This window comes from Oratosquilla oratoria, chromosome 4, assembly GCF_046742065.1.
Source record: "Oratosquilla oratoria isolate Oo_2021 chromosome 4, ASM4674206v1, whole genome shotgun sequence".
In the NCBI taxonomy this organism is placed as follows: Eukaryota; Metazoa; Arthropoda; class Malacostraca; order Stomatopoda; family Squillidae; genus Oratosquilla; species Oratosquilla oratoria.
In genome coordinates, this window is record NC_134780.1 from 20799820 (window position 1) to 20813331 (window position 13512).

A 13512-nucleotide genomic window follows, 5' to 3' on the forward strand; every position below is an offset into this window, starting at 1 on the left:
TTCTCAATTGTACTGATGTCTAGGGGAGTCAGGTGGAGCAGGGAGTTTGGGGGATTTGGAGTGCTTGTTTTGTTATCTTAGTGTATATGTGGGCAGTGGACAGGGTGCAGGGATGACCTGTCATCTAGGAGGTGCTAAGATGGGAGGGAGGGTGGAGGGGTGTGGAGTGTTTTCAGGGATGGAATGGGTGGGAATGATTTTATGCCTTTTCCTTTTTGGCTACCTCCCTAGTAAGGGGGAAAAAGCCTTGGTATATGTATGTATGTATATGTGGTTTTTGTATAGGTATGTTGTGAGATCATTAAACAAGCACAAGACTGAACGCCAAACATACTTCCCCATTAAACCCATCCAGACATTTATTTAGTCCTACAAGGAAATCCCTCCCAAGAAAAGGAAGAAGCACATGTGCACAACTGTATTCAAGTCCTCATTCAATACAAAAACACCACCAATGCAGAAAACATTGACCACCTCATCTTACACTGCCCCACTGTAGTCGTACCTAGACAACATTTTCTTCCTTGAGTAACTTATAGGCAAATTTGGTGGCTGTTGACAGTTACCTGGGAGTCTTGGTTGGGTCTCCTTGAAGGGAGATCTGGGGCAACAGAGTGATTGATTAATTGAAATGCATAACAAAACTAATGGGTATCCTAGGAATGCATTAGTTCTATATAGTTGCAACATAAATGTAATTGTAGAATTCATGGAATAGATAAGGTATTTGAGGTTGGTCAATCTTATAGGAAACTTGTGGCAACTAAAGTGCCTACATGTGGTGATACTACTGTCCAGGTGGTAGGGATGCCATCCTGGGATACAAAATCTCCTAATTTCATCAGTTTAATTTGGGATGTCTTGTGGACTGGCACTTGGTCCCTAGGTTCTTTTATTGACTGTTGCTGTCTTTGTAGGTTCTCATGGGTCTAAGGAGGGTCCATTGGGTGAAAATTAATCTGTAAGAGATAATGCAAGCCAGAATAAAAGGAAAGAAATGCCACCTAGTACAGAGGTAGTCAAAGCACCGAAACTGTCTTCTCCTGTCTTGCATGTCAACACCTGTATCTCCACTTCTCTTTCCATACGTCCACCTCCACAGACACACACCAACATTCAGAAAAAGTATTAAAAAAAAAAACAGGACACTATAGAACTGGAACAAAGGAAGTAAAGAAAGTGGGATCTGAAAAAGACCTGGGAGTAATCATCACAAATGACATGTCGCCTGATAAACAAAATTGTTGGAGGATCCTACAACTTGCTAAGATCAATGATGGTGGCCTTTACCTATTTGGACGAAGAAATGGTTAAAAAATACTAGTCACACCAATAAGGCCTAGACTGGAGTATGCTGCGACACTATGGTCACCCAGTACCAAAAAGATTATAAAGAAAATTGAAAGAATCCAGAGAGCAACTACGAAGATGGTCCCAACACTTTCAAACCTGTCATATGAGGAGAGATTGTCAAAACTGAATTTACCGACTTTGGAACAAAGAAGAGAAAGGTTAACTGCTGACCATCTACAGTCATGAAAGGCATGGAAGTCCTTGATGGAAAGAACTTGCTAAATTGGGATAAGAGAAATACAAGGGGACATGAAAAACTCAAAAAGGACAACTACAGAAAATACTTGGAGGAATTTTTTTTTCCACACAGAGCGGTGGATGTCTGGAACAAACTGGACGAAACAATAGTGTGTGCAAAAATTAGACACGAATTTAAGAGCAAACTAGACACTGCGAAATGACACTGTCTAAATACAATGACGGGACATCACGTAAGATACAACGAGGTAAACACGCACACACACACACACACACACCTCGTGTCGATCCCGATCGCGAGTCCAACACGTGATCCAAGACCATGGTGAATCACACACACATGCATGCACGCATGCACTTACGAACACACGTACATATGAACACGCGCGCACGCAGATGCACGCATACTTTTCTCGTGTCCTCCAGTTCCTTATGGATTCCGCTTTCCTATCCTTATGATCCTCGTGGCTTTCTTCTAACCTTCCCCCTCCTCCGCCTTGCCTGTGCCACCGCCCCTCCTTCCCCGTACTTTGCCTAATCCTTTGTCCTTGGTCTTCTGTTATCTATGTCATCTCTTCCAGGGTTGAACAGTTATTGTTTATCTTTTTGATGACGAAATGAAATCCTCGTATATTTTCATTGTATATAGAAGCATGATAGGGATGGCAGGCTTTTGTCGGGTCCCCCAACACTTATGAAATTAGTACTGTACTCTTGGCTTCAACCTATTTCCTTTCATTGTATCCGTCGTTCATTTCCACCCAGTATCCTTTCTCTTCCTCCTTCTCTTTCAATCCTCTCCTCCTCCTTCACTTCCCCCATTCCTTTGTCAATTTCATCGTCTCGCTCCTCGTTCTTTTACTCTCCATCTTCCGCGTGTTCCTCCTTTCTTCCCCCAACTTTTCTTCCTCTTCCTTCCCCCTTTGTCCCTTTCTTATGTTCATTTTCTGTCCCATTAACCTTCCCCCACCCATTTTTCGCGCTCCTTTCCTCTCTCCATCATCTTCATTTCGTCTCTTCTTCCCTTTCATCCTTCTCTCCCCCTCTTCCCTTCTCGTTCCTTTCACCCAGTCTGCCTCCACCTCTCAGAGCTCCCATTTTCTTTCTTTCCCTTTGATGCCCCGCCGACCTGTTTCCTCTTCCTACTCATCTCCCCCCCTAACCACCCCACACTTCCTTCTACCTTAGTCCTTACCTGGCCCACCCCACGTACCTTTTTCTTTCCTTCATCCGTCGGCCTCACCTTTCTTTCCCCTTTTCCCCGTTCTTCCCCAGTTCTCGTCTTGTATTGTGGGCCTTTTCCCTTCCACATTTTCCTCTCTTGATTTCTCCATCCCGTGCCCTTACATATTCTCACAACATAAGAATGGGGGAGAGTGCAAAGGGCTGCACTAGGCAGTTCCATGTCCATTACTGCCTACCACCTGCCCACTCACCTTCCTCTGTCCCCCCCATTCTCTTTCCTCTTCCCCATTTCCCCCTTCAGTTTTTCCATCACGTTCCCTTATATTTTCCTCTCTCCCTTTTCCTCTGCATTCTTCTTCTTCGCTCCCCTTTGCCAGTACCTCTTCGACTCCTCCGTCTTCCTCCCTCCCTCCCCATCTTCATTGTCCCTTCTTCCTTGTCATTTCCACTAATTTAGGGAGTTTAGTGGTATTCTTACGGACCAAGTCGTTGAACATTCTTTTATGAACTGAGGCTAATTATCACTTAGTGAAGAATGCTGACCATTAAGTTACTCTCCATAAATCTCTCGTTTACCATCTGGACGTTTTTTCCTCTTCGGCGTCAAACTGTCCTCAAAGAAAGAAACGCTGGCCATTGATGACCAAAATATTGTTTGCTCATGTCATTTCCTTATTTTCTTCGTATTTCTCCCCTCCCCATCACTTCCCTATTCTACGCAATTCCCCCACTGTCCACGTCTTCCGTCTTCCCCCTACCTCTTTCCTCAGTTCCCCTTCCTTTTCCATCCCGTTTCTGCCCTCCTATTCCACCTTCCCTTTTCTATTTCCCTTCCTTTCGTCATTCACCCCTCAGGAAACTCGCATGATTAACTTGGATGTTCCAATCTCTCCTCGAGTTTCCTTTGCTCCGTCCCTCCCTCCCTCACCACCACCCACCCGTCTTATTTGCTTGCCCCCCCTCACCCCATTTCTCTTCACTCCATCCCCAACTCCCCTCTCTCTTTCAGTTACACCCTCTTCCTTCCCATCACCCCCCTCACTCCCCCCCTTCTCTCTCTCTCTCTCTCTCTCTCTCTCTCTGTCTCTCCTTCTTTCTTCTTCTCTCCTCTCTCTCCTCCTCTCCTTCTCTCTCTCTCCCTCTCTCCCTCCCTCTCTCCCCTTCTCTCCTTGTTTCTCTCTCCTCACCTTTCTCTTTCCTTCTTTCTCCTCCCTCCCTCTACCCCCTCTCTGTCTTTACCCCCTTTCTCTCTCAATCTCTCAAGCCCCCCGTCTCCGTCTCCCCTCTCTCTCTACTCTCTCTCCCTCCCCTCCCTCTACCCCCCTCTCTGTCTTTAGCCCCTTTCTCTTTCAAACCCCCGTCTCCCCCTCCCCCCCTCTCTCTCTCTCTCTCCCTCTCTCTCTCCCTCTACCCCCCTCTCTCCCTCTACCCCCCACCCTGTCTCTACCCCCTCTCTGTCTCTACCCCCTTTCTCTCTTTACCGCCTTTCTCTCTTTACCGCCTTTCTCTCTCAAACCACCTTTACCTCCTCTCTCCCTCTACCCCCCACCCTGTCTCTACCCCCTCTCTGTCTCTACCCCCTTTCTCTCTTTACCTCCTTTCTCTCTCAAACCACCTTTACCTCCTCTCTCTCTCTCCGTCTCTCCCTCTACCCCCTTTCTCTCTCTCTGCCTCTTTTCTCTCTCTTAAACCCCGTCTCCCCTCCTCTCTCTCTCCCTCTCAGTCTCCTCCTCCCTCCCCTCCCATGCGCACCCTTCTCTCCCTTGCCTTCACCCTTTCTCTTCTTCCTCTCCCCTCGCTTCTTCTCTTCTCCCTCACTTTCTCCTCTTCCCCTATCCCTGTCTTCCTCCCTCTGTCCCCCTTTCTCTTTAACCCCTCTTTCTCCCCTCACCCTCTCCGTCAGTCTTCCCTCTCTCCCCTCATTCTCTCCCTTTCTCTCCTCTCCCTTCTTTCTCTCTCCCCGCTGTCTCCTCTCTCCCTCACTTCTCTCCATCCCTTCTCTCTCTCTCTCTCTCTCACTCATTCTCTCTCTCTCTCTCTCTCTCTCTCTCTCTCTCTCTCTCACTCATTCTCTCTCTCTCTCTCATTCATTCTATCTCTCTCTCATTCTCTCTCTCTCTCTCATTCATTCTATCTCTCTCTCTCACTCATCCTCTCTCGCTCTCTCTCGATGGTATTCCAGCGGCCCACTTGTTCGCAGTTTATCTTTAGTACCGAGTGGTTGCCACGAGTCCCCAGGTTCGAATCTCGAACAGCTGCATTGGACTTAACATACTCAAGAAGTCCGAGGACACACCGAGAGGGAGAAGCGAGGACCTTGGCAGCAGCTAAGCGCCTCATGACGTGAACTCACCAGTTTCAGGAGAGCGAAATTGAAGAATGTATTTTTGTTTAAAGTCCCCCCTCTCTCGCGCTCGGTTCCCTATTGTTCGTGTTCACCAAGTCTGCCATCCACGGCGGTGCCTGCCCCGGGACTTTTTGTGGCTCAGGGGGGTGGGGGGGCGGCGCCGCCACTTCCTCCTTCTGCAGCGTCTCCGGCAGGGGGAGAAGCAGGCACGCGAAGGTCATTCAGGGGGTCTCGTCCGGTGACCTACGTCAGGTGTTTGGCGCCAGATGATTTTATTAACGAGGTTGAGGGGACGTCCTACACACTGGAGGGGTGCAGCTTGTGGTGGATATATTGAGGTTTGATGTCAGATGGTTTCATTTTGTAGAATGTGAGGCGCAACGCGATCGGAACCGTCAGACCAGGGTTTGCCGGCGGTGTAATAAGATCTGTAGGTGTTCACTACAACGCAGTGTTAAGGGATTTTATTCGGTCGAGGGCCTGACTCCGACTTGAATGGAGTCTCGATCGGGCCCCCTGTCAGAGGCAGGGATCCCGTTCACAGCTAAGTAAAATCGTCCTGCGTTTGCTACAAGGGAATATAGTACGTCATGGAGTCGAAGCGGTCATAGCACTGGGACGGTCACTTGCGACATTGCTCTAACGACTCGGCCTGATTAGTACACCACCACCACCACCACATCCCCGCACACTCTTGTTGCCTGCCCTAAGCACTGCCACTGTGTCATCCCTTCCCACACTTCCAGCAGCAGCAGATCCGGATGGCGCTGAAGGGGCGGTCCCTGCTCGGTGTCTTCTGTCGAAGGGCCCCCGCTTAAGCCCATCGCAGCCCGCTCCGACACTGCTGCAGTCGCGTTTGTTCGGTGTCACTCTCGGAGGGAGGCAGGCACTGGTCCTGGTGCCGGGGTGGCCGAGGTGGAGGTGGTTTGTCATGCATCTGTCAGGCGCGGTGGGTTGCCATCTCACGGGGGCGGTTCCTGGGTGGGTAGTGCGCAGGTGCCAGCTAGTCATTTCTCGCGGTTGGTTGCTGTTCAACAGGATTTGTGTCGTTCCAGAAATAATTTTGTGTTTTGGTTTTGGTGGAGCGTTTTGTAAATATGATCTCGCGTATACTGGAAGACCAAATGGTGAGTTGGTTTGGATTAGAATTAAATAAACATGGATGAGATCCTGTCGCCATGCTGGTGATGGGGGTGTCGGGGGAAGGCACGAGAGGATGAGGGAGGAAGGGGGAGAGGGACGCGTAGCACTGAAGGCTGGTTGGTACCTCGCCAGTGTACCTTTGACCCAGCTTCCGTGAGGGTAGTTAGAAGTGGAGTTAAAATCTACGTGGTTGTGTGTACGTTTTGTATTCGGGTATATGTAACTCCGCAGGACTTGCTTCAGGTCTTGGAGAACCAGCCTGAGAGTCTTTGAGAGAAGTGCGCAAGAATGGGATTTGCAAGGGCCCGGGTGCTGACAAAGGGGCGGTCGTGAGACTTAGATCGACCGGAGGGAACCCCACCACCCCGCGAACTATGACCCTGGTGTGGTTTTGTTTACCTCCGGCGTGAGGCCTGACTGTCGTTGCCCGTGACACCCTTGGGAAGCCGTAGGAACTGAAGGATTTTGCTTCCTCCTGCTGGATCTTCCGTGGATGGAGCTCTCCTTCCACTGGGTCAGTCCTCCCTTTTCGAGCTGCTGAAGAACGTAGATCTCACGAACTCGTCGAAGTCTCAGAGGTTTACTGCTACCAGGTGCTTTGGATCAAAGAGCTTTGTTGTGCCTGTGTTACGACTTAACGGATTTGTCTGTCGTCTGGTCTTTTAACCCCATGTCATCAATTCTTTGAATGTGTCAGAGGTGCTCAGGTCCCAGTGTGGCGTGAGATACAAAGGGACTGAAGCGTACTATAATGAACGTACTGTGTTAAAGTGGGACCAGTGTATGTATAGATAAAGATAACAAAGTGTCCCTTTGCATCCATGAGAACCTGCTGAGCTTACCGAAACGAACAAGGGGTTTGTGAGTTACTTGTTAGAGGAAAGACCGCGAGGTGTCCAGGCCCCAAGGGTGAAGGATGAGTATTTCGTGAACTTGGTCCTCGAGTGAGGGTTCTCCACTGGTTGGCCGAGACTTAACACCCGCCCGTCTGCCTACACGCGTCCTACCTGCACCTCCCTAAGGCCATCGGGGATGTGGCTCAGTTGACGTGATTACAACAAACGACGAATAAGGTGACGACAACTAGGTAGTAGACTCGTCGACAGCGAGCGAGCGCATGCAAGTCGCGTACGTCGCGGGAGGATCCCGCCTTCTGCACAAGCCCCCTCCCATTCCAGCCGCCCGTGCGGCCTCCTCCCACACAGCCACCATGAGTGACAACGTGGAGGAGAACAACAACAAAACCTACAGTCACAACAACAACAACAACAATAGCCTCAAGATGAACACGAACAACAATAATATCAACAGTAACAACAATGTGAACAATAACAAGACAGTGGAGGGTCAGCAGGAAGAAGGTGGCCACAACGATGAGAACTCGAAAGTTCGTGTCAGAAGCCACGAGCGTGAGAAGAAGGACAGGGAGAAGAACGAGAAGAGCAAGATACCAGCATACCAGGTAAGGAGGAGGAGGTAGTGGTGAAGAAGAGGAATTGCAAAGGACTGCAAGTTCCATGAGATCTGTTGATCTTGATCTTGGAACTTCAGTTTGTGTCCTTTATCAGGGGCGACACCCCCACCTTGGGTGGTAGCCATAAATGAAGAGGGAGATTAGGAGGAGGAAGAAGAAGAAATGCATGGTGCTTCGCATTGCATCAAACTCTGATCTAGATCTTGGGGTGTATTTTCCACCCTCCGTCAGGATCCGCTACGCCCTTCCCTGGCGACCCACAATCTTTTGTCTTTCACCTCCGTTGTGTTCGTGTCGTTTATTAACCCCTTTCGCTTACCGAGGGTTGAATGAAAGAGCCTGGTGGCAGCACAGTCATAGGAAAAGTGCCTTAGATTTATATTTCATTATTATTATTGTTATTGTTACCGATATATATATATATATATATATATATATATATATATATATATATATATATATATATATATATATATCAATGGATCCTAGCCTGGTGTGTGAAAGATTTTTGGGGGTAGTTGTAATTTCATGAATATTCGTTCTGGCATACTTGTTTTATCAGGAGCAACAAGTGCTGCTCCCCTCCCTTAAGGACAATATTGCACCGAAGAGACTGAATCGTAGAGGTGGTACAGGGAAAATTTAAGATGGGTGGTAGAGCTGAGGGATAGTAACAACTATAAATTACAATTTGATTTTTGAGTGGAAATTAATCTTAGTCCGCAGGGATGCCACTTAGATCCCTAAGATATTGAGGGATGTGGCTGGAAATCGGAGTTAAATTTCTGAAGAACAAAGGAAGTCACCTGTGAACTCTTCGACTTTATGGCTTTTATTTCATACGGTGCGATTTTTAGTATAGTGTTGCCATCAGCATTTCCTGTATTTAAATACTTGATCGTGAGCATTATCAGCTAGTTGATGAATGCTCACACAGATTTGAACTTTGTCAGAGTCACTGTGGAGTTTTTTTGTTTTTTTTTTTATTATTATTAGTTTCAACTGCGCTCTGTCAAAAATATTCATTTTAGCTTGTGTTAGGTTTGTTGTCTTGCCTAGGTTTTCAAGTTGGCCGCCTAAAAGAATATACCACTTGGTGTCGACAATAATAATCTACAGACATATACCAAGGCTTTTCCCCCCTTACAAGTTGATATTATAGATTAAAGATATATTATTTGTCACTCCTGTGAATTTCGATGTGCCGGTATCAATCATTACGCTGGATGTGCCTCTGAAAGTGATTCAGGTTCCTTAATTGAAACGTGAGGGCGAATGGAAGGGGTGGGGGTGGCGTTGTCATGCACATACGACTGAGCAAAGGGAGGCGCATTGCTAAGAATATTGGGAACTCTCTTTATATATATATATATATACATATATATATATATATATATATATATATATATATATAAAATTTCAATATCATATCGTACTGTTTATCATCCAAAGTGATATTTTTCTCTTGCGATTGAAGTATGTTGGGACTTCTGGGATTTGCGGTGCTACGGGAAAAAAATCATCAGGCGATTTTACTCGTTTTCTTAGTATCCCAAGTACGCTGGTGGCGTCATCGGAAGCGTGCTGGTCTCGCACTCGATTAGTTGTGGGCTCGAATCCCGTACTCCTCTCAGATTCCCGGCAGACTGATGCCTGCCCCAACAATCCAAGCGAAAGGGCAAAGGTGACTGATTCGACCGCAGCTGTTCAGAGCCTCCTGGCGTAGGCTCCCCACCACCTTAGTATCCCTACTGTCCGGCGCCGCTGTTGCGTCTTGTCTACAGCGAAGTCCCCCTTATGCATCGTATTTTAACCAGGTGGGGGAGATGGAGGTCGTTATACCAAGTTCTGGCTGTTGTCGACAGGTGTGATGATGATATTAATTTAATTGAACTTGCCCATCATATTGCCGCATCTGGCGCCTTCGCATAGTGTGACACCGGCATAGCCTGATTACCTGATTACGATGGCGATAGTTTAACGTGTTTTTCCCGGCGGACGACAGACATTTTTATGAAGGTTAAGAGAAATCTGACTCCGTATATTTAAACCTCAAGTTGTAAGAGACGGGTATGCATTACCTCATTTTAACCATGTGACGGAGATAAATGAAATCACCTGGGGACTGCCAACGGAAAAGGTAGAGTGCCACTCGGCACAAGATCAGGTAATGGTTGGGATTTTGTCTCACCTTGGTAAAGAAGAGGGATTTTGCCTCGTTTGATGGACATCTTTCGGATGAGGAGCTTTGACGACAGAAGCCTTTTCAGAAGTCAGTCACCCTGGTGCCCAAGACAGACAGACAGACAGACAGACAGAGAGCGGAAGCGCTTTGACGGAAGTGCAGTTTCGTCACGATAGTTTCACAGTGCATTGTCATTGAAAGGAGGAGGAAGAAGAGGAGGAGGATCCTGAGCAGTTTCCCGAGGAGTTCGAACACGAATGATGCACTGTAGACGAATGCCTTTTTGGAAGTGCAGAATGTGCGTTTTTTTTTTTTTTTTTTTTTCTCTCTTTCTCTCTCTAGCTGATTTTCTGAAGAACTCTGCGTTTTCTTCCAGCTGAATGAAATCGTCCGGGGTCAGCCAAGATGAAATGAATTTGAGTACCCGGGGACGTAACCTCATCTCGCATAAGTCTTCCCGTTCCCGGGTGGAACTTTTACTTTCATTTTGGCTGACGGTAGCCGAGTTTGCTCGTCTCCGTGGCAGCCCTTCCGTAGCCAAGTGTTATGGCTAGTTTCGGTGAACCCTTTATATAAAACCAGTCGGTATTGTCTTTTTGTTCTAGCAACTTCGTCCACGTTTTATTTATCATTTTTGTCTGTTGACACTTTTATTTATTCCTTACATCATTGGATTTGGTGGTGTACTGCTGATGTGCTCTCCCATTGTCTGTATTTCGTGTGAGTGGGGCGTATCGCCGCGCCGGCCACTCGCCTTTTTTTTTTTTTTTTTTTTTTTTCTCTCTCCAATGCCTCACACGGCGCTAATTTCATTCGCTGGCGTTTGTACCCGCCGGCATTCTGCCTACCCGCAACGAGTTGGTGAGATCAGAATACAATAGCTAGTAGATCCATAGTGGTGGTGAAACCAGGTTACTTGCTGGTGATTTGGGAAGCATATTCCACAGCCAGCCATACAGTATCAAGGGTGGTGATTTGAACGCTGTTCGCTGGTTTCGTCAGAAGTCGTTTTGCATTCGCTTGAGTATTTTTTTTAATCGCTCGCCGATAAAGTTGAACATGGACGACCTTGTTGTGAATTAGCTGGGCGATTTTACATGCAGCTCGTGAAGAGTTGTGGGAGTGCTCGAGCGAATGCACAAGCGACGACACCAGAAGCTGGTGAACAGCGTTTAAAACAGGATCGTGGGCAAGAAGTCCCCTGCGGTGGAAATATTCCCGTTGAGGTTTCTCCTTCGTATAGGGGTATTGACGGCATATTTTATGTGGTCAGTATTTTAGAGATGTAAGTGAGATCCCTACGGACCAGGTTTACGCAGCAATTTTTTATGAGTAGATATTAGTCTCCACCTCACCCCTCACACACAAAAAGACTGATCACTTTGAACCTTTGATATCCCTCCGTTCTACTGCCAACCTTTAACCTCCCCCTTTAACACCCATATGACTTGACCTCTTCGATGCGATGTTGAACCCTAAAGGCGAGGTGAATCAGTCCTTCAAGTGCGACGACACGAGAGAACGTGTTGAACGAAATAGTCCCTACTACCGCGAAAGCTGAGGCTCTTGCCAGCTGAATAAAATCACCTGACGGTAAAAAAAATCACACTGGTTAATTGAGTTGGAGATGTCTTCTTCTTTTCTTTTCTTTTATTGATTTATTTTTGGAGTCGCACCAGTTCTTCTTTGTCGCGGCAGAGTGGTGGAATTGTTTATTTTCTTTATTTGTAATGATCGTTATGATACAATATTTTTTATATAATCATTGTTATTGTACTTTTGAGAAATTGATACAGGACAAAATCACACGATCTGAAAGAACAAACATTTGGACATGTACAAGTACGTGCGAGGAACTTACGCCATGAGGCGCTCAGCTGCTTGCGAAACCATTCTTTCCTTGTGGACGGTCAGGACATTGACCGCAGTGACCGTTGTCGTGACTGTAGTGGCCCCGTAACCTGAATGAAAACATGTGGCGTCAGCTGTGATAACATTTGTAGAGCATGTCACTATAGCAGTGATTGTTGACTCCCATAACACGAGTCTGCCCTCCGCTGAAAAAAAAAAAAAATTCTGGCTCTCGGACGAAACGTCGGGTAAAAGCCGCCGTCGCATCGTAGCCAAGAGCGCCTGGGGCCGAATTTACAAAATATCATATGCTCTAATGGCGGATATTTTACCTAAATCCCTATGTCGGTGACCTAAATGCTTATGTCTAGACATAACTCCGACATTATGGACAGCTGATTTAGGTAAAATCTCCGCCATTTTGAAGACTTATGTCGAGACTTAGGGGTTAGGATCCTTTATAAATTCGGCCCCTGGTTCCTGTAGGTTGATGGACGCATTTGGAAGACCCCAAGTTACCTAAAGGTGTGATTGTTGAGGTGAAACTAAAATGTTTTTAGTAAAGCAGTGCTTCTTTTTACTTCAAGGACAATGTCACATCCGCCACCGGCATTGCCACAACTATCGCTATAACTTAGCCTCAGGGAGTCAAGGGCGTGACAACCAGCCCTGCAGGACGCCGCGAATAACTTCACGTTGGAAGGGCTGCGCCCCCCCCCCCTCCCCGTTCCGTCTCCGCTAGGAGGCGATGCTCCCATGACGTCATGCGATGAGGGAAGGAGGAGGGAGGAGGAGCTCGTCCTTCCTTCAGATGTCGAGACTGGTTGAGACCCTTTTGATGGAAGTCGTTGTAGACATGGGAGATACAGTCCACGAAAGTCTCCTTTATTTACGCAAGTGATTGCATTCGGCCAGGGAACCTTTGTGTCTGTATCAACGTTTGACTCGGAGAAAATAAGATAAGATATACACACAAATATAGTAAGCAAGCGGTGTCTGTTGCTGGAAGGACTGGAAGAAACCCTGCTTTGGGTCGTGTTCAGAAAGTCTTGTCAACGCAAGTCGCCCTTCTCGAGAACTGACGCCTTGGCGTTGATGGATCTAAAGTCATCTTAATGACTACAAGAGCTTTATCGATTAAAAGATGGAAATCTCTTCAGGGTCACCCACATAGAATAGGTCTTATAGAAAAGATGAGGCAAAGATGATCTCGCTTGCATTTAATACCGCACAACCTACTGCTAACTGGCACGTCCCTGGTGGCGACGATGGAGATTCCTCATAGGTATATGGGGGTATTGTCATGATGACGTGTGCCACTGGGTACTATGAATATATAGGGTTCCTCCGTACAGCTTGAAAAACTGTGGCTTCAAAAATGCATTTCACCGGGAGATGAGATTATACTGCTACAACCTCTCGACCATGAAGAGTATACCCAGTCTTGTTACTGTCGTTCCCGTTGGACCATTGTCAATTAAAGGTCCAACCGCATTGCTTCACGTCCAAAGTGCCACAGAATGTAACCACTGTCCAAGTAGATCAAAGTCTTGGCCATTAAACAACCTGGAGATGAGGATCTACATGTACAGTGTGAGAACCCTCACACAAGATCACGAACTGGAAAGTTTGATGGAAGAATTGGAGAACATCAACACGGCTATCGTGGGACTGAGTGAAGTCCCAAGGAAGGAGGAAAAGTTCGCGCACCTATAGGACAGTTGACGCTTGGTGTACCGTGGAGATTGAGAGAAAGAAAGGCCTTGGTTCTTGAGT

General features: G+C 47.0%; 1 protein-coding gene across 1 annotated transcript in view; it reads left to right on the plus strand.

The window, feature by feature from the left end:
- Positions 1–6362: 6362 nt before the first annotated feature.
- Positions 6363–13512, plus strand: part of Wdr62 (WD repeat domain 62) — a gene marked incomplete in the record, with an annotated part of 218769 nt that continues 211619 nt past the window's right edge. The window contains 1 exon segment of the mRNA XM_076183564.1: positions 6363–7688. Coding sequence (XP_076039679.1) covers positions 7344–7688 — 345 coding nt within the window.